Source organism: Sander vitreus, chromosome 4 (genome assembly GCF_031162955.1).
Source record: "Sander vitreus isolate 19-12246 chromosome 4, sanVit1, whole genome shotgun sequence".
In the NCBI taxonomy this organism is placed as follows: Eukaryota; Metazoa; Chordata; class Actinopteri; order Perciformes; family Percidae; genus Sander; species Sander vitreus.
Genome location: NC_135858.1, coordinates 8,473,239 through 8,494,718, shown reverse-complemented (window position 1 = coordinate 8,494,718; position 21,480 = coordinate 8,473,239). Strand labels below are relative to the sequence as shown.

General features: G+C 39.8%; 2 protein-coding genes across 2 annotated transcripts in view; both read right to left on the bottom strand.

Moving 5' to 3' along the window:
- Nucleotides 1-18,052, bottom strand: part of cita (citron rho-interacting serine/threonine kinase a) — a 43,811-nt gene extending 25,759 nt beyond the window's left edge. Inside the window, exons 1-13 of the mRNA XM_078248036.1 lie at nt 17,950-18,052; nt 17,533-17,655; nt 17,248-17,389; nt 16,603-16,778; nt 15,543-15,644; nt 11,028-11,170; nt 10,456-10,549; nt 9,929-10,135; nt 9,589-9,742; nt 8,124-8,313; nt 4,169-4,274; nt 3,506-3,649; nt 3,223-3,342 (exon numbers count right to left, since the gene is read on the bottom strand). Coding sequence (XP_078104162.1) covers nt 3,223-3,342; nt 3,506-3,649; nt 4,169-4,274; nt 8,124-8,313; nt 9,589-9,742; nt 9,929-10,135; nt 10,456-10,549; nt 11,028-11,170; nt 15,543-15,644; nt 16,603-16,778; nt 17,248-17,389; nt 17,533-17,634 — 1,680 coding nt within the window. The 5' untranslated portion in view covers nt 17,635-17,655; nt 17,950-18,052. The remainder of the gene's footprint in view (nt 1-3,222; nt 3,343-3,505; nt 3,650-4,168; nt 4,275-8,123; nt 8,314-9,588; nt 9,743-9,928; nt 10,136-10,455; nt 10,550-11,027; nt 11,171-15,542; nt 15,645-16,602; nt 16,779-17,247; nt 17,390-17,532; nt 17,656-17,949) is intronic.
- Nucleotides 18,053-19,108: 1,056 nt separating this feature from the next.
- Nucleotides 19,109-21,393, bottom strand: LOC144516601 (beta-crystallin B3-like). Its single transcript, XM_078248035.1, has 6 exons — nt 20,896-21,393; nt 20,444-20,525; nt 20,191-20,306; nt 19,924-20,056; nt 19,705-19,847; nt 19,109-19,603 (listed from the first exon to the last, which is right to left on the bottom strand). The coding sequence occupies exons 1-6, from the start codon at nt 21,183-21,185 to the stop codon at nt 19,309-19,311; spliced, it is 1,059 nt and encodes a 352-aa protein (XP_078104161.1). The 5' UTR covers nt 21,186-21,393; the 3' UTR covers nt 19,109-19,308.
- Nucleotides 21,394-21,480: the final 87 nt, after the last annotated feature.

Sequence of the window (21,480 nt, the reverse complement as noted above, 5' to 3'; positions counted from 1 at the left end):
ATGTGAAAAAAAAAACTGCCCTCCAGACACTGATTGTATATTTATGAACATGTTAGGTGAAGTTTCATCAAGTTTAGTCAAGTTCACCACCACTATTAACATCTTACAATATATCCCTTATATAGCACTTTATATCCCTTATACAATACAATTTTGTGCATTGAACTGGACTGCTGAGTGCATTTGTGACACCCCTTTAATTTATATTTTGAAACCTGCTCAAGGACAGGCTATGATCACACCCATGCTATGCAAGCTGGAGACAAGTCACTGTTGTCATCCAAGTAAAACATTTTTCGAAAACGTACAGTGGCGCTCATAAGTTTATGAACCCATGCTAAAGTTGACTAAAAAGAGGAATAAAAAGAGATTGGCATGGTTTTATTTCAGTTAGCCTAATAGCTGGTTTGATTTGCATTGAGAGATGATCTTATGGAAAGTACCCCATGCCAATCTCTAGGTATGGTGAAGGGTATGTGATGATGTGGGGCTATTTTAATTCCAAAGGCCAAGGGAACTTTATCAGGATCATAGTATCCTGGATCCATGAAATAACTGGCCTTTAAAAATAAAAATCCGCCTGCCTCTATGGGAATTTAGCATAGGGGTGTACTTACTTATGCCATGAACATTTATTTATTTATTTATGATACATTATTCATTCACAAAGAAAATTGGTGTCCTTAAAGGTTGGATTTTTCCTCATTTCGTTAATTAAGGCATTAAGATCAATTTCCAAAAGATGATTTTTTTTATTCCTCTTTTTAGTCAACTTCAGCATGTGTTCATAAACTTATGAGCACCACTGTATTTCATTTTTCAATAAAGAAAAACTGCTTAGTTTGAAAATATGTTACGAGGATTTCAGGAAACAAGATTGTATAACTCTTTAAGCAATAAGCCATGATATTTTCAAATATTCATTGTGCTACGTAGCTTTACACAATGATTTAACCCAGCATTTACCAACTTTCTAGCCTGACGTGGTCATACTCAGATTTTAGTCAGAATGTGCTGTTGTGGGCGGGGCTAAGTTTGGCTGGCATCCAGGCTACCAGCTTTCAAGAAGCTGGTGTACTGCTTGCAGTGTGTTTTTCCTAAATAAATGTACCGTTCTATTTATGCTTTTCCTGGAAAATAACAACCAGCAGGTTTTTAATGTGCAAGTTTAAAACAGATACAACAGCAGCAGGAGTTAGTCTGAAACAGCCTAAAGAGGGTACCTGAGCTCTTAGCAAGGGCAACAATTGCTGCCAATGCTATACAGACAAATACACTATATACTGTACTTCACAGATCTGCTGACACAGTTTCACTGTGCAGTGATCTTTAGAAACTGCACTGCACTAAAGTAATGACCATTTATCACCAAAAGTGTCAAAATCAAAGATAAGACCTAAAAGATTACCACTTCAATGCTGTAGTTGGCAACTTTGCACTATAGAGACTATAAAGTGAAAGGAAAGACAACTGCTTAAGTTAAGAAAAATCTTTTCAGTACCGATGTTGGTAAACTCTTCACTCTTTGATTATCCCATCATGTGCACCAAGATTTTTAACCAATGAACAAATGGAAACAAAACTGCAGTTAGACGCTAATATTTTTAAGCACTGGCCCCATGGGCCACCAAGCCTCTAAATTTGGTGGCCAAAGTACATTCATTTTTGGTGGCCCAAATGTAAACTTATAAAAACAATACAGTAAAGGCAATTTAACGCAACATAACACAGCCTTCCTTAACTGTGACACTTCAATTAATGAAAACACATTAACGGAATGAAAATATATAATGACTTATTTAAATTGAAAACTTAAGTTCTTTGTAAACATCTGGTATATTCTCTCAGTCCCTTAGTTCACAGTCTTTTTTTCTCACTCGCTAGCTCCATCCCTCCTAGCCTTGTGCCTGAGTCTGTCATGTCTGCAATTAAAACATAACATGCTGTTTAAAAAACGAAGTACATTATGTCCTTAAATGTGTCATATTTTCGCCAATTAAAACTCAGGCTTCCATTCACTCATACATTTTGGTTTTTGGTTCGTCTGTAAGAATTGCGTTAGCGTCTGGTGGCGACAGGGGGCCACCTACAGGGGATATTTGGTGGCCACTGGGCCATGGTTAATGTAGAACCCTGTTTGGTCTGTAAACTAGGGGTGGTACGGTTCATGAAAAAACATCCGAACCGCTCGGTTCGCTTGTCTCGGTTCGGAGCGTGTGTGGGTCGCACGGTTCGTCAGTACACTGTTAACGTGCACTAACCACTTACCGCCGTAGTGCCCACTTTCGACACTTGTGAAATGACAAGTGGGATGAACGTGACGAACGCAACACATGGCAGCTGATTGGACGAACGCGTCACGTGGGTCTGGCTGCTCCTGAATTTCAAAACAGACTCTAATGGCGGCTCGTTCAGAATACAATCCCTAGTTCACCGAAACGTGTTTCTGAAAACATTTTAAGCGAGAAATAGGCTGTGCAGTTGCTGAATCTGTCTTCAGTTCAGATCAACAAAGGTCAGTTTAAAAGATTTTCGTCAGATTTTGAGAGGCGCCGAGCCTACCGCTCCTCAAGTGGAGTGCATGGATGTATTAAGAGAACGGTGGAGTGTGCAGTGCTGCAGGTCACGTCACGTGTATGAATGGCAAGTGGGAGAGATAAGGAAGGCTGCCCGGAGTTGGAGGATGCGCCAGCGTCATATAAGTCTGGTGTGTGGGAACATTTTTATATATAATATGCTGAAGTATATTTCTGGAGTGTTAAAGATTAAAAGAAAAAATAACAAGAACCGTACAGAACCGAAAACCGTGACCCTAAAACCATGATACGAACTGAACCGTGGGTTTTGTGAACCGTACCACCCCTACTGTAAACATGTCCCGCACTTTTGTACCTTGCAGGGATACCATCTGCAGGGATGACCTTTATGAGTGTTGAGGACAAGGGATTCCTCAGAGGGAAAGCCTTGCCTGTGTAACAGGGACACACTGGGAAGAATATAATCTCACTGCTGCTTCAGTAACTCCTTTATCAGCTATGATAGTATAAGGGCGACACTGTGGAAAGTAGAAGAATCTCCTCAAATAAGACGATGGATGCAAGTATGAAGGCATTTTCCCCCCCTTTCACTACACATTAGTATAAATAACTTGAAGTGTTTCACATCATTATCGTGATGAGAGGGTGGAGACAGAGGAGCGTTTGAATGAGAAGATTTACATACTTGCTCTTTAATTTCCTGCAGCTTGTTGCTCTGTTCCCGGATGTCGTGCAGCAGCTGCATGGCCTTGTCATCCTCTCTGGAGACCTCCACACGGGCCTCCTCTAAGCTTCGTTTTAGGCTCTACAAACACATAATGTGTGCACAAATTCAAGGCTGCTGTTCGTTCGAATCAATACTGATTTTTGAGGCATTGAGGACAGCGACACACAACTTGCATAAGAGCATCATTATTTAAACATTTCTTTCAATTCTACACACAGACACAGTTGTTATTATGACTCACACTGCACTCCGTGATGTAGGTAGCGAGGTCTTGCTCCAGAATGCTCCTCTGAGTCTCGGATGCCTTCAGCTCCACATCCTTCTGGTGGAGCACTGACTCCAGATCAGTCATTTTACGCTGGAACCTGGAGATCTCCTGCTCCATCTGAATCCACCAGAGAAGAGCACAATTACCAGTTTCTTTGCAACTTCACTAAAGGTCGACAACGGCGTGTGTTACATTTAACGCCTTAAATGTGGCAGCAATGTAAAGCCACTAAAAGTGGTGATTTAAATCAGCGAGAAGGGTCCATCATCAGTCATAGATTCTGATGATGATGAAGTGTTTCACACAATAAAAAATGTAGTTCTAATGTTGTACACACAACATGATTAACTTGGCTTATTACAGCAGCACCAGAAGCCTGTTGATCTGTGTTAAGCCAGTCAGGCAGAATAAACACAGGACGTCTGGTAATAAAGCCCATAATCAAATGATTTTGTTTTGCTCAAAAACTACAAAAATACAATTTCAGTTTCCAGTCATTCAAGCCTTACTCTAGTCATCTCTGTCTTGCTTGATGGAGCTGATCTTGCATTTCAAAATAACAATGACTTGTTTATCATAAAGGCTTGTGATAAAATACTGAAACATGAATAAAAATGGCTTAAAGTACCCCCTCACCTTGTGACATTTGTCTTGAGTTTCTTGTAATTCTCTGCTTTTAAGATGCAGTTTCTTTTCCATGGAGTTGGTCTTAGCAGGAGAATTGAGGCCAGCAGACACTGACCTGAGAACAACAACATATACAGTATATATACATATACAGTATATATACACACACACACACACACACATACATATACATATATATATATATATATATATATACATATATATATATATATATATATATATATATATATACATATACACACATACATATATATATATATATATACACATACATATATATATATATACACATACATACATATATATATATATATACATACATATATATATATACATACATATATATACATATATATATACACATACATACACACACACAAATATACATATACAGTATATATATATATATATATATATATATATATATATATATATATATATATATATATATATACATACATATACACACAGATATATATACATACACACATACATACATACACATTGTTATAATACCAGTGGGATACTACTGCCTTTTTTGCAGAATTGTTAGCTATATTTAGACTCTCTAGAAAGGTTATTTACCAAATTAAAATAAATTAAGATTATGTAGATAGATTGTGTAAAAATGTAGAATAATCCAAATATCACAAATTCTCAAATCATATCAGCCAACCAAAAAGATAATAACTGAAAGTCTCATATCATAATGACCTAGAACTACATCATGTATCAGCAAGCCTTAGTTTAATGTAGCTTTAATTAAGCTGGCTGAAATGCAGACAGACACAACACCCACGCATCATAAATGAGCAACACTGAGAAGCTAAAAATATGCATTGACTATAGTTTCCTTTATAATAAAAGTACTCTGAATAATATATAATCATAACAATAAGGCTGCTGACAACAATCAGGATAACATTCTTCAACAGAGCATTTTTGAAGTGAGAAAAAGCCAAGTATATTATATTCATCGGGGTTTATTCAGGACAAAACAGACTACATGAACAAAACAGCGTGTAGACCTGGGAATATTTGCTGTTTGCTGACAAAATAATGTGACAGGAGAATTTGGGCTATGCTTTTGCTTAGGGTTGGTCTACACAGAGCTCTGTAGTGAGTCCAATGCACTGGATGTTCTTGTTTATGTAAGTTGATGTCCTATTTTGTTTCCATTCTTTGGGAATCATTTAGAGCAGAATCAATTATTGCCCTTCTCTTGACCAGAAAAAGAGAGAAAATTCTACTCTGAAGTCTTCTAAATACATGAATGGGTCTTATGAATGTGTTCACAAATACAGCAGAGGGATCTTTAATAAAGTTGAGTCAGACTGAGTCACAGCGTTAAAAATAATCACAAATGCAAGCATTGCTTCCTTCGCCTCTCTGCATTGAGAAACATCCCCCTGAAACACACACATATACAGTACATATATAGAGGGGGAGTGTAGACACACACACACACACACACACACACACACACACACACACAACTAGCCTTTTTCACAGGAATCTAGATTAAACGAGAAAGGCGTTCCAGCAAGCTGAATCTGTTACCAATTAAAAATTGATGTTGAATCGGTTTGGGGGCTACTGTACAGATAATATGACAATTTATCTGTACGCAGCTAGAGGTTTTCTGAGTTGAGTTGCATGTTTTTTTTTTTTCATTTATCTGTTCTCTCTTAAAACTGTCAAAGGCATTATGAACTCGAAGTAAGGATGAAGGATGGATTAATTCATCTTAAACCGTTTTCTCCCGCTTCTAGTTACGTATGCTTTCAATTGAAAATTGAAGCAAATATCGATTAATAATGTTTTGAAGGAAGAATGGAACAGTAGAAATATTGCCCAAACATAATGTAAGCAAAATAGGAAATACATGTTATTTTACAAGAGCGAAAATGCCAGGGCATTTTTTTCAGTAGCTGAGGAATTTGGTAGTTGTCTGTGGAGAGGAAAATAAATAAAGTAGCCAGTGGAGACTGCATTGATTAAAGAGAATCAAAGCAACACAGGGACTTAAAGCAAGACAGGGACTCAAAGCAAGACAGGGAAAGTATGCAAGTTAAAGGCTTTGCAGCACTGATCAGGTAAACAACAATAATATAACACATACATTCACACCACATGCACACAGTGAAGGAAATGCAAACAAACACATAATCCTACACAAGCAGTCTTGCAAAGGGAGGGGATTTTTCAGTGAACCTTCAGTCATTTTTGTAGAAAGTGGAAAATTACCACTGACTGTTATTTGTCATCTCCAGTCATGCTGTAGGTGCATGCAAAATGTGGACCACAATTAACTAAATGCAGTTATTTTAATACATCAAACATAAGGAATCCAAAGACTATGAATGTCCGCAGCAGATTTTTTGAAAATCGGGCCACTACATTCTGAGATACCACGACAAGGGGAAATTCTGACCAGATCATGGCGCTGATAAAAAAGTCAGTTGGTCACTTAAGTTATGAGGAATTATCCTGGGACTATGAATATCCACACAATGGCCATCTGGTCAGTAGTTGCCAAGCTGTCCTGCTCTTGACCACAGTGTTAGATGACCAATATTTCTTGTGAACTACATTACCCCAAAAAGACAGATTTTGAAGAATTTTGAGGAAACAAAAAGGCGGAAGTTTATGATCCTTACAGCCACCTTTCAAAGATGATTTTCTGACACTAAAACACAGATAGCTTCTTTTAAATTTGAGGCAAGCTGTTAAGGGGATTTTGTTGTTGAGTTTTACTGATGAGGAGTCAGACAGACAAGTTCACACAGAATGAAAAAAGACGGAATAGCAGGAAGCACTAAAACGCTTGATTAGCATTCCATTATGCCTGGCTCTGGGTAATTTCTCTTTCCTTTCTCAGCATTGTAATAAAGAATGTGTACATGCATATGCATGCACCCACACATTTAACACATTCTATGAGCTCTGAGCTCCTCTTAATCAAATGCAGCAAAGAAAACGACTGGCTTTAGGTAAAAACCATGAACAGATGACTGATGGTGTAACAGCAAGGGACAGAGACATTAGAAGAGGGAGAAAATAAGAGGAGGAGATGAGACGGGTAAAGATGGGGGTGGGGACTATGGGAAAAAAACATCACGGTAGTAACCATAGAAATAGATTCTCTCCCCCAATCTGAGCTCTCATCCTTTTCCCTGTCTAATCTGCTAACGTTTTTTCTTCCCTTTCTGTTGCTGCAGCTGTCATGATCCGCAGTCTCCAGGACCATTAACCTGCTAGACCACTGCCATGGGGCTACAGAAATGAAACCCATCCTCTTGCATTCTTATCTGAGGTTAAGAAGCCAAACACTATTAGGGATAATTACAGTCCCAAAACCCATGCCATAAAAGTCAGGAGCCCATTATGCTGCACAGTAACAGAGAAAGCACAATAACAGCAGCGAGGGTGGGAGTGTGCCTATGTCTGGGGTTCCACCTCTCAGCAAACCTCATTGACACACTCAGCTGCATACCAATCAGCGCCGATGGCAAGATAACACCAGCTCACATCCTCTGGTCCATTCATTGATCTATCTATGCATTAGATCAACTATGTGTGATCCCAAAGCATAAAAAACAGGAATCAGAAGAAGAGAGCACTGGAGAACAGGGGGATCCCTCCCCTCCCTCGTTCCTTGTCTGACACAGCATAAGGAACACACTAATGACAGGGACATAACACCAGCTGGCCAGGGCACCACACTAGGTTACCTGAAACAGGGCTACCTGGAATTTGTTGCCTAGGTAATGAGGAGTCTAATGGCAGAACAGCAGCCCAAGGTAGCATGGGGTCTTCAATCAACAAAGGTGTGTTTGAGGTGTATGCAGGAGGTCTCTGCGTTGACTACAGGAAAAAGAGGGGTCGTCTTTGGAAGAAAAAAAAAAAGCCAAACAATGCCAAGTAAACAGGTAGCACTTACTCAGTTTTGGCCAATGCTGTCAACGCTCTGCTGAAGAACCAGCCTAGAAAGGGAAGATCCTGGCCCTGGAAGCCCGCTGGCAGAGCTCCTCGCTGGGCTGCTGAGGGTGGCCGGGGGGCTGCCTGCTCCGGCTCCTCAAAATTAGAGGTGTCATCTTCAGCGTGCAATGCAGGAACGAAAGGCGGGAGAACTGCAGGGGAAAGGATGGAGTAAGAGAGGGCAAGGAAAAAAGAAGGCAGCAACGAACAAAGTAGTAAAAAAATAAATGTTTAAAATAAAAATAAAAAAACACAACAAGGAGAAAGGGAAGAGAAAGGAAGGGAGGAGGATAGGGCAGAGCTGTGGGAGCCTAGAGTGCGGTAAGTCGCGCGTTGATGCACATGCTGCCTCTCCGTCCCTCCCTCTTTCTCTTTCATACACACATGCTCACTTGCTCTCCCTCACTGCAGCAGAGCAAGCTAATCAGCTGGAGTCAAAGCTGAAGCATAAAGCTCTATCTGTGTCCAATTACCAATAAGCCAATTCTATATTTTTCTTTAAATACAAACATTTATGTATGGGATTCTCTTTTGGGTATTGTATTTGATATTTATTACTCAAAAGACAATACATTAATACAGTTTAAAAAAAATAAATCAATAAATCTTTTCTTCAACACACACACACACACACACACACACACACACACACAGGCACAAAAAGCTCCTGCATTCTAAACGCTGTATCATATTATAACTGGAAAACAGCTCAGAGTAAATGATCGGCATAGAAATGTTAGATAATTGCTTCAGAATCACAAAAAGGGGGGTTTATTCAGCTGAAGACATGAGGTGTTCTGCACAGCATAATTAACACTGATCGCCCATACAGCTACACGTGTGGATTGCAGAACCTCTGTTGAGCTGCAGTTCTTTAATGTGACCATGCTTCACTGAAATTGTCCATTAATGTGAATGTTATGGGTGTGTTTTCCCATAACTGGTCAGGTGAAAATGCCAAACTCTTTGTCATTCGGTGCAGTCTCAGATTTGATGGCAACAATGACATCCAACAAACGCAAATGCATTGCCGCCCCAGCGAGCGTGTCTGGTTTTGCTAGCATAAAAAGATTTGTGCTGTGTCTGTTGAGAAGCTGATGAGTTGCAGATATTTACTCTGTCTGCCTCGCTTCTTGTCTATGCCTCCCTCCCATTCTCTTCAGGAAAGAGCTGGCCTACTGCCAATGGCGCAAAGAATCTCATTATTTTACTACCGACAACACCACTGGCAACGTGATTGCTGTTTATGTGCAACCACACGAACACAGTACACCGATGTATATTATAAACATTTATATTTGACAACTAGTCATAGATCATCTGTCCAATAACGTGATTAGAGCGACACTGTGTCATTTCAAGCTAAATTGAGCATTTTCGCTGGAGAGACAGAAGAACAGAGTCTCAAGGGAGAGGAATCTCCACACCTTGTCTTAAGTGGTTCCAGTCTACACTGGAGAAGAAAGAGTGACAGCGAAGTCCCTGGAAACCCAGACGCTCTTTGGCTCCACACAGCAAGCTCTGTAGCAGGTCTACAAACTGCTTACTGGCCCGCGGCTCCTCTGGAAACTTAAGGAAACGCTGGGGGGCAAAAAACATTGACAAGGATTTATTACATGACGCATAAACTGATCACGTAATACTTCAGGTAAATCAGACTGCATATTTTCACTGACTACACTGGGAATGGTAAATAGGCAGTCGACAGCAGACCATTTCAGATCAGATACCAGTGACCAATGTCGGTACCAGTCGAGATGACAGTACCTGAAAGTTGAGGATGTTGTGGATTGTCTTGGTGGAAGTACCACCAGAAAAAGGCGACCTGGCATAGATCATCTCATACGCTATGACCCCAAGGGACCACCAGTCACACTCAACCCCATAGGTGCTGTGAGAGCCCCCATTAATGGATGCCAGGACCTCGGGGGAGAGGAAGTCTTGGGTCCCACCAGGGACTGTGGGAGCTGCAACCTGGAAATGCATTAATAACACAGGATAGAGCTGGGCGATATGGAGAAAATCAGATATCACGATATTCCTGACCAAATACCTCAATGTCGATATTGCAATGATATTGTAGGCTTGACATTTGTTGCTTTAACAAAATGTTTTCACAATTAGATTTTAGATAAATAATCATCAATAATGTGGATATAATGACAAAGTGGGTAAAGGCAAATAATAAAACCGCTAGAACAGTCTGGTAAGTGAAGAAAATTACATTAATTTACTGTAATGCAGCCTTTAAAACCAGAAAAAGACAACCCTTATGCCATCTGTAAATTACCTACTGTTTTGTTAGCAGTCAGCCTGGCAGCTGATCCAAAGTCTGCCAGCTTGATGTGACCAGTCCGATCGATGAGAACGTTCTCTGGTTTGACATCTCTGTAAGTGGATAGTTAAGAAGGAATTTGATACTGCTTTTACAGAGCTGTTTGTTGCCCGAGTACTGTAATATGTCTACCACTCTGATGATAATGGAATACATTTGTAAACTCCAGCAATGTTTTTGTATTACATAACATCACCCTGAGTGCTCCAGGTTAAATTACAATGCTACATGTCTCATGTCCAGGTCATGTTTTCCTGAATTATGTGCATTCGGCCTTCCAGTGAAAACAAAAGGCAAACAAAGAATGACATTTTACGAGTTGCTTTCACACCTGAGCTGTGCGGTCTGTTTAAACCAAACCCTGGAGCGTTTCGTCAGATAGTCCGGTTCGTTTGGGGTGGAGTGAAAGCTCATTTGAACTCTGGGGCGGACAAGTATCAACTTAGGATCTCTGGCCCAACTTCCTTAATTATGTTGTTCCTTAAAGCCTTGAAACGTCAGTTCTTCATCATTGAGAGGTTGGATTCTTACCTGTGGACATAGCCCAGCTGGTGGACAGCATGAACGGCCTCTACCAGCTCAGCCAAATAGAACTGAGCCATGGACTCATCAAAATGATCCTCGTATCGGTTTAGCAGGGACGTCAGGTCACCGCCTGGCAAGTACTCCATTGCCTGAAGACACATTTGTATGCAGTCAGAAACTGGTAGTATCAAACTATGGCCGGAACTTGCAATTTGAATTAATTATATCACATGCTGTTGAAACATTTATGAATGCCTATAAATAGCCCTTTATTTAGAAATAAAAACAAAGCTACAAGAGTCAGACCACGTGTGCTTAAGCTCACATCAAAGCTCTATTCAGTTTAAGCTTATAGGGTCGTTCTCTTCTTTATAGATTCAGTTATGTAACACCGAATACTATTGCAGATTTGTCCGTGATACTGCAGTCAAAGGATTGGTCTTCAATAGCTAAATAAAATACACCAACAATAACTGCAACATCCTTGTGTATCTGAGATCACGAGCTAAAACGAGACATGTTTACAGTCAAAGCAACATGCCACAACATAAAAGGATATCTCATTAAGCATCTTCAATGTTTGGAAACACAAATCAACAGATCAACCTGACTCATGTTTGACTTAAGTTCTCTTTTCCGCTGTCTGCATCATGAGATGAAAGGCATTGGTCAGGTGAATTTGAGCTATATGGTGGCAGCCATACAGCCACAAAAGGCGAGAGAGCCCCTGGTGCATGAATGGTCGGCGAGTCTGAATGAACGGGAGCATTCTCTAGTGTTACCTAGCAACAAGGAGACTGGGCGCCTCTCTGACACATGGATAAAGATGGATGCTTTGTATTTTCCTCCATGCTCAGTTGGGGAGCGGGGTGAGACAGAGGGGGAGTGAAAAGAGAGGAGAGGAAAAAGAATGTAGACATGCAGGGGGCATGAAGGAAGGTATAAGGAGAGGGTGAGTGAAAGAAAAACAAAGGGCAGTATACAGTACACAGCTTGGCTGGACAGGACAGGCTTTTTCCTACACCCTTAGCCAGACTTATCAGGTCATCAGTGAAGATATAGATTTTTTGTGAGGTTAACAGCCTTCACGATGCTTACACTGGACGTTCTCTTTGAGGAGAAATTGGCACTGTGCTTCACGGCTGAAGATTAGACTATTAAGAAGACACTAACATTTTGGAAATTATGCCTGGTTGCCTCCTTTGACTCTTAACCAGAGTCAAAGAAGAAGACCATCTATTAATTCTATATCCACATTAAGTACAGATATCCAGGGGGTGTTTTGCCTATGAGTGAAACACAGGAAGCTTGGGGAAACAGTTAGCTCAGCTTGATTGTCGCATTTTTTTTCACTTTTTTCTCAGTTGTAGATGCTGAAATGTGACATTGTGATTGTAGTTGCAATTAGCTATTTAATCCCAATTTGAGCAACAGCTAAAGGCCAAAAGACTGCAGCAGCTCAGGAGGTCCTGTCCAGTGGAGTTTAGAGCCCGACCGATATATCGGCGGACCGATATTAGGCATTTTCCAAACTATCGGTATCGGCATTTATAATGGCCGATAAATGAATATTTAAAAAATAACCAACGGACGAAACACCCTTCAACCATGTTATGAATGTTGGCGTTGCATAGTTTGTCCACCAGAGGGCGCTCTACAACGTCCCTGTTGGCAACACTCGTGTTTAACCCTTTAAGTTTCATATCTTAAGTTTGTATTTTTATACATTTTTTACAGAACTTTAATATATTTTGATGTTCCTCTGTTCTGTTGTGACAATAAAACAAACAAGTTTATTTTTAAACTGCTTTATCATATTATTTTAGTGAGAACTCATAAATAACTACAAATAACTAATGTTAGGGAAATCTGTTTGTGTTTTGTTACGCATTTCTGGATTTTTTTATATATATATATATATATATATATATATATATATATATATATATATACATATATATATACATATATATATATATATATATATATATATATACATATATATATACATATATATATATATATATATATATATATATATATACTATATATATATATATATATATATATATATACATATATATATACACATATATATATATATATATATATATATATATATATATATATATATATATATATATATATATATATATATATATATATATATGGGCTGTTAATCGATTAAAAAATAATGTATAACAATAACAACAACTTATTTCACTAGTAAATTGCTGTTGAACGACAAAAACAACCACCAGATGGGAAAAAGACATTTACAATAACTTCAAATGCACCACAACGCTGTAGTTTACCAGTTGCAATGAACGCACCGTCTGTGTTGTTTTTCCAACGGCAGCTGCAGATTGTTACATACCGGTGTTGAATCCTCTACAGTAAAACTTTACACCGTTTAGCGTTAGCTGTCAGCATTGTAACCGTGTTTATCCAGCTACTAGCTAGCGGTAGGCTAACGTTAGCTGCTGTCGAGTGTAGTGTTCACTAGCGTCACGTGCAGCAGTGTTTGTGTTGCCTGTATCGTCTTCAGAGTTATCAGAGAGAAGCGCAGACATATCAGTGGCACCAGATTTCGGTAGCCAGGGTTGGCAGGAAGAAGATTTTTACAAGTAAATGTTCCAATTAATGATCCAGACAGCGCAATCTCGTCTCCCTCCTTCATTTTACAGTCCAATGGTGGCTAGAACGGCTCCGGGTCAAACGTCAATATGGAATGGATTAATCTGCGTTATTTTTTTTAACGCGTTATTTTTTCTCAGATTAATTAATCGAAATGAACGCGTTATTTTGATAATGTTGTTAATCTGAACAAAGCCCTGGTGACTCTTGGCTGTACTGGCGGCTAGCCTGCAGGCCAACAATAACACAACAACAATTTGGTGATTCAAAGCATTTCTTCTACATACAAGTTGCTCCTTTCAATGCTCACTTCCGAACCCTTCCTGTAGCAGCTCATGCACTATTCTGACTGATCTGAACTTAACTGTAAGTCACGTTCTGGAAACCACAGCTGTGAAAGAAAGTGAAGAAAAAAAAAAATCTTTATATAAAAATTAGCTGTTAGCATGTTGTGCATAACACAAGACATTGCGGTTGTAGAAGCAGATAACTTTGGAGCTATTTTTGAACAACCAAAGCTGGGCCCAGTGGGTAGTTTTGGAGTTGTTGGAAGGTAGATTATTTAATTTTTTAAAGGAGATCAACCATTTCCCCTGCTTCTACTTTTTGAGTTCAGCAAGATAAACACATCCTGACTGTCCCTCTCTTCTCACCTAACTGTGGTTTCCATGGCAAACAAGGATATTTCCGAAATGCTGAAAGAATATATCGAACATACATAGATTATGAAGACAGCATCAAGGAGTAGAACTTTAAAATGAAGTAACTAACAACCTATATTAATGACATACGAAATAACATTTATTTAACAGTCACCACCGGAAAGCTCAGTGGATCGTTCTATGCCACTGCTACTACACAGGTTTCAGCTCAGTTAAATAAATGTTATTAAAGATTTGGAACGATTAGACCAACAATTTATACAAAAGGTGACATTAAAAACAACTGCCTTTATGATATGTTAATCTGTGTAAAGAAACCACACATAGAAAATAAGATTGTAATCTTCTACTGCAAACACTTTTAAACTAGAGATGTTCGGCTCCGATACTGCCTAAAACGCTGGTATCGGGAAGTACTGGAGTTTATGCACCAATCCGATACCACGTAATAAAGCCCTAAAGAAAAAATACGTTAAAGTAGTTTATTTATGTTCTTTTTCCGTTATAACTGACTGTCAAACTGCATAATAAAAGAACGTTCTGTTTTACAAAGAGTTTAACCTGAGCCAGACCGACAACAAAGATAGAAATAATATCACATCAATACAGGGATAGTAGTATACAGTTCTTAAAACATAATAAAATATATGACACACTGGTATCGGATCGGTACTCGGTATCGGCCGATACGCAAGTTCAGGTATCGGAATCGGGAAGCAAAAAATGGTATCGGACCATCTCTATTTTAAACCATACCATGGTAGGTGCTACTGTGTGTGAATTAAATGACTTCAGATCTTTTTTGGAATGAGGACCATTGCACCCCCAACTGGTTCAGTTTAGTGCAAGGGATTTATTCAGAAAACACAAAAATCTGCAGTTAAAACAGCCTCTCTGGTTGAGCAAGGGACCACAGTGGAATCATGTTGTTTTTTTTTTTTTACAGTTAGTATACTTTAGTTACTAACTGAAGTACCTTCAGACCTTCGTTATAACATAAAGGCATGTACTATAAAGATCCTAGGAATTAAAATGTATAATACACCCACCAAGCACTACACAGTGTGTGCCATTTGCTTGTCATGTATATTACCAAATTAGTCCCCTTTGGCTTATGGCAGTTGGCAAAAGACCCTTAAAGCATTCTTCTGACAAGGAGAAATTTACGTAAAACAGTAATGTCAGTCCATCCTCAAGAGCAGAAAAAACCATGCAGTCTCACCAGGTAGACATGTTCTTTATCCTGGAAGGCGTAGAGAAGCTGCGGGATCCAGGGACTGCTGTTTAGAGCCAAGATCCTCCGCTCCTCCTCATGAAAAACCACCTGAGAAGAATTAAAAAGGCATGCCATCATCAGCATGTATACGTTAAATAAATAAAACAGCAGTGCAGCACAAATTGTAATTGTGAGCAGTGTATCAGCCACATAAACTCACCTGTCTAAAATACTGAAAAGCTACCATCTTTAAGACTTCAATGGGGTTTACGTGTACATTTTAAGGAGCTCTTAATGCACATATCAAACATTTTGACACTAAGATTTCATGCCCTCCTTACCTAGCTTCAGTTCATGTTGCTAGTTTAATAAGTGGGAACTAATTTTGTCAAATTATGCAAAGTAGTCACAGGTGGCATGAACAAAACATTTCTTGGTCATTGTAGTGCTCACTTCAGATACCTTCCTGTCCCTATTCATGTACTATTATGACTAAGATCTATTATATTAGTCACATGGCAGAGAGCACAGCTGTGAGATAATGTCCCCAAATTTTGTTATGTTGTATTTAACTCTAGATCACCCTCCAGTGGGGCTTTGTCAGACTGCAACTTTTATGTTATTATAACATTATTATAACAAATGTGTCTAAAAGTCATTCATGAACCTTTAGAACCCTTGACTCTCACAGCAACTGAGCTTGGCTTCGGCTATTGATACTGGTTGAAAGAAATGCTCAGCCAAAACAGGCCTTCATCACAGCAGACATTTTGACTAGTCACAGCAGGAAATGCACAGATGTAAGTAACAACATTAACAATGGCTACGTGTCCGCTGTGACAGTGAGCCAGCATGCACAATACTGAGACCCTGAAACCAAAGCAGCTAAATGGAATTCCGTAATCATTCATTTTATTATTTATACCTGTGTTTTTACTACTGTGACATATACAAATGTCATCTGTATAAAAGGCCTATTATGTGGTAAAGCCAAATGATTAATGTAAAAAAAGAAAACAACTTTCTATTTTCTATATTTTAGTATTGTGTTACAGTAGTTACTTACATTTTCTTGAGTGCGTAAATCTGTCTTGGCCATGACTTTCAGTGCACAAACATCCCCAGTGGCCTTCTCCCGGACTACTTGGACTTCGGCAAAGCGACCTCGACCCACCACAGCACGCACCTCAAAGTCAGAAAGACCAGGCTGCATGGCTCGCAGCTCTGAGACTACTTCAGAAACTATTTCAAAAACACACAAACACAGATGTTTTTCACCCATTGTTCCTGAGAAACGAAGTGAAATAACTTTTAGGATGTAAAATTGTAAACATACCACAAGTACAAAACTAAATTTCTATTGAGATACACAGTTACAAAGACATACTGTTAGTATTGGTATTAGCCTAAATAAATGATATCTGGCTGGTACTGAAAATAGCATACCAATATTGTTTTTATGAGGATTTACTTTTTAGGATGTCAATATATACAGTAAAAACTGTGAACTACATGTAGAAACAGAATAAAAGTATTATGGTGTTAAAAAAAAAAACAGCTCAAAATCCGTAAATAGGCATGTTTTAAAAGCTGAACCAACTAACTGATACAATGCAGAAAGTATCAAATAATGTGATTGGAATATAGTGGATTGGCCTAAAAACAACAACAACTAACAAAGAAATAATACACGTGTAAAATCTGTGCTTACACTTATTAACAAAGTTTGCCACATGATGTATCTTCATAAGCTCTGGGGAGATGCACTCTTGGTACAGTAGCAGCAGAGCCTCCAGAAACTCTTCCCGACCTAAAGTGCATCCTCCCTGCTGCCCACACAGGCTGACTCGGCCCTGGGGACAATACATAAACACAGGAAAAGGAAGTCAGCTACTGACAGTTACTGCGGCAGGCGGTTATAACTGTATAACGTGTTTAAGACAATGCATATGAACAGTTAATATCATCGGGATATCTAAGATATACATAGCTTTACCTGAAACAATTGGTTGAGTCGCGAGCTGCGGCTGGTGATGGGGTCCGCAGAGGACGGCAGCGTTTTCAGGTTTCCCTGACTCACGTATTTGAACTTCAACATGGCTTCTTAACAACAGATAACCTGGGCGAATGACACATAGTAGGTCGAAGTAAAAGCAAGTAACGTTATATACTTTAATCTAACACGTTAACTGATTAGTGACATCTACGACGCTACAATGTGGTTACACAAAGACCAAGGGAAAAGCTGTCAACAAATGTCAACAATGCGTCCCTTTAGCATGCTAAGTTAACGTTGGCTAGCATTTTGCTAACTTCACTAAGAAACAAGAACGTTGGCGCGACACGCATATAACGTTAAGTGTCGTTCAGTTGTATTTACAGAGACCAAACTGTACGGTATGAGATTACTCACCAGACTGTCATGCAGATAATTATAATTTAATTTTGAATATACACAGAAACATTGACATGCTAAGGAGCACACTGTTTTACTCTCGATAAACGTTGTTTCCGGGTCAACTTTCAAATTTTGCGCGTTCGCCGCCCACTTCTCGAGCCTGCTAAACGAAGGTGGCGTGTGATTGGACCACTGGAATATTCTGGGCGGGTCCAGCTGTTGTTTTAAACCAATGACTGATGTTTCAGAACCTGTCCCAGTTGTTCAACACAACAAAGAACGATTCATGCAGAACGGAAGGAGGAGAAATGTATGACAATAATATAACATTAGAATTGAAGAGTAATATAGAAGATTTATCATTTGACAGATGCAGTTACTGCAGATCTGAAATACCATCTAACTAGTTTTATATTGTATGAAACAGGCCCATTTGACTTGGGATGCTTGGGACCATAGAATGTATACATAACTCACCATATTTTTACAATCTATGCTTGGGACACACTCCAGTTATTTAGTAATGTCAAAATCAACCCATTGACATAGTTATCATACAGACCAGCATGCATCACACCACATCCATATTCCACATTTTCTAACACTCAATTAAATTTAACAGACTTGTGGAAATCAAAAGAGAGAGCGAGAAAGAGAGATACAAATTGATACAGGCCTGCCTATCTGCAATCTGCCTAAAGGTTTCTGGATCAGGTAGCTATGGTGAACTTCCCTGATGTTTGATGCCAAGTCGCATGGCCAGGCATGTTGATCAAGGGGTTCACAGGATCAGAGGAATGCAGGGTTGCAGGATGAGCACCTTTGACAATGAGTATGACATTTTGCTGAATGTTATGTATAAAAGATCCACCTGTAAAGCAGGGAGATGCTAGGCCACAAACTTTTGGCCAATCTACTGATAGTCCTGAACCTTTATCACAACTGTTCTTTATTTGACATTTTGGCACTGTGACCCTTATGTGTAAGACCGGTGGAGTGCTCCTTTAACCATACCATAATTACCACAATCTTTTAAATGCTGTTTCCCAGTGTAAATTGTCACTCTTGCTCCTTTTTAGCCTCATAGACATGCAGTCATTACAAACTCTGAATAAACACGTCCCTTGTATTCCTTTATGCATAATAAATAACATACAATAATTTGCAGATAACCAAAATCAGGGCCAAAACCTTTATTTCCAACAGATTTACATGGTTCATTATATTCAGTTACAGTTTTCCAAAATTGCATGGTCAGTTATTCTAGACTAACAGGGGGCGTAGTGGAGAGATTGGGCACTGGCGTGTAGCCTTTAGCCTCCCCCAGTTTGGTGTAGGAGGAGCTGGAAGTGTGGAGGAGCTGGAAGTGTGGTGTTATGGTTGGGGTTGAGTTTTTGATTTGGGATTGGGAGCAGGATTAGGATTGGGATTGGGGTTTGGGTTGGGATTGGGAGTGGGGTCGGGGATGGGATTAGGATTAGGATTAGGAGGTGTAGGAGCAGGGGCAGGGGCAATATAGCACCCTCTCTTGTGCCACTGCATGTCCCGCACACGTCGGACGGACTGGATCTGAGGTGCAGTGGCTCCCCAATCGTTCCAGTGCTTGAAATCTCCTTGCTCAAGCACATACTGGCACCCTCTGTAGCCTGGATACATGTATCCCACCCACCTTCAAAGGGAAGAGAAAGAGTAGTGTGTATAATATCTTTAAAAACAAAACAATTACATCTACTATACATTATATTTATCAATTGGAAGGTTACATCTTACGTTCCATTGATAGCCTTAGCACTGGCCACTCGATCCTGGAAACCATGAGCCCACAGACTGGGGACGTCATCATCAACAATCTCCATCTTTCTACCTTCAAAGCCTGTATTCTCAAACAGGTGCAGCTTATGATCTGCACTGTCCTGGAGAGAAAAACAATAGGTTTGATCATGCTTAACAGGAAGTTACATGTGCTAATATTACACTGATAATACTGACCACTTTCAGAGGCCTGAACGAGCTCAGACTGTAGATACTCATGCAGTTGGTCCAGGCGCTCCAGCGAGGGTACTCTCCTTTCTCCAGCACAAACTGCTCTCCTGCAAAACCTGGACGCTCAAACCCCACCCATCTGACAATATAGAGAGAATGCATTAATATAATGTAAATGCACACATTAACCCTAAACAAGGGAAACAACTAGAAAACAGGATGCAGATGCAGTAAAATTGATGGGAATCGATGAAGGGAAATTGGAGTACGTACGGTCCCAACTCCACAATGACCGAGCCAATTCTCTGCGTCTTCTCCAACACATCTATACATTCACCAGACAACTCCACCTTCTTTCCACGAAAGTTCTCGAACTCAAAAACCGCCAACTGCAAGATAGGTGGAGAGTGGGATAATGTGTGATCTGCACCATCAGCAAAGTCCCAATGCATGGAAATTCTGACTTGTCTTAATTTCAACACGTGCACATAATGTGTGAAGTCATCGTTTTTGTTCAGTTAGGTACCTTATATGTGGCTCCAGACCCTCCTTGGCCCTTCTCTGCAGGCAGCTGGTCTGGGTTTCCCTGCTGGTCTGTCATTTTGCCTCTACAAAGCACAGCAATTGTTTAATACATTAGATAGATTTTTACTCTTAGGTTATTGAATTTATAGAGGAAAATAGTGTTTACTGCATATACTTTAAAACATGGTCACAGGTAGGACTTCAAACAGTTTTTTTTACCAGAACTGCTTGGTTATAATTCTGCTGTTCACAACTCTAATATATCAGCAAAACATTTGCACACTTTACTTGTTTATTTTACTTAAATCCTAGTTGTGTCCATTGTATATGTAAGAATAACACAATAGTGCACACAAAAAAATGCTACTTAAGCAAGCATTTGGATGCAGATAGAAGAGGGGACAGGGAGAGAGGAAAAAAGAAAGGCCTGTCGGAGATTTTGTTTTTTTTTACCTGGATGGCTTGTGCTTCACTGCACCACGTACAAGCCACGCTCTCCGTCTTTCCTCTTTCTTTTCTCTCTTTTCTGTCTGTCTCAGTGTGAGGGTGTGTGTGGGTGTGGAGGCCTGGCGAGCGGTCGTTGAAGGCCAGTGGGGGTATTTATGGTTTATTTCTGGCCACAGCAGCAAAAAGCCTGTTGATGCAGCAAGTCTGTCGCACCCATTGTGTCCATCACAGTGCTTCTCAATAGGCTTGCCCCTCTGCCCTTGGCACACTGGCAAACGCTGCCCAGCTCTGCCCATGCTGCCATCCTGACCATGATCCTATAGTGGGCACACGCACTGACTGCCAGCCAAGAGAATGAACAGGGATCAGTCTCACTCAGCAGTATTGGCCCCACCCAGCTATCTTGCACTCCAGTTTCCTGTCTTCTATCCGTTTCTTTACCTTTCTCTTCATCCAGCGTCCAAAAAGCTGCATATAAATGAGACTACGTTGTAAATATCTACAAGTTGAAAACTGACCAGTAGGCATGTGCGTCTTCATGCTCCACTGACGCCTACCTTTTGCACTGTGGCATGCAAGTTTCCCATCAAA

Excerpts from the sequence above, each read along its gene's own strand:
- LOC144516601 (XM_078248035.1), bottom strand. The coding sequence starts at position 21,185 with ATGGGCAGAGCTGGGCAGCGTTTGCCAGTGTGCCAAGGGCAGAGGGGC. Across the intron at positions 20,307-20,443 it reads GGTCTGGAGCCACATATAAG|TTGGCGGTTTTTGAGTTCGA; the intron begins GTACCTAACTGA and ends CCTATCTTGCAG. Across the intron at positions 19,848-19,923 it reads CGTTCAGGCCTCTGAAAGTG|GACAGTGCAGATCATAAGCT; the intron begins GTCAGTATTATC and ends TTTTCTCTCCAG.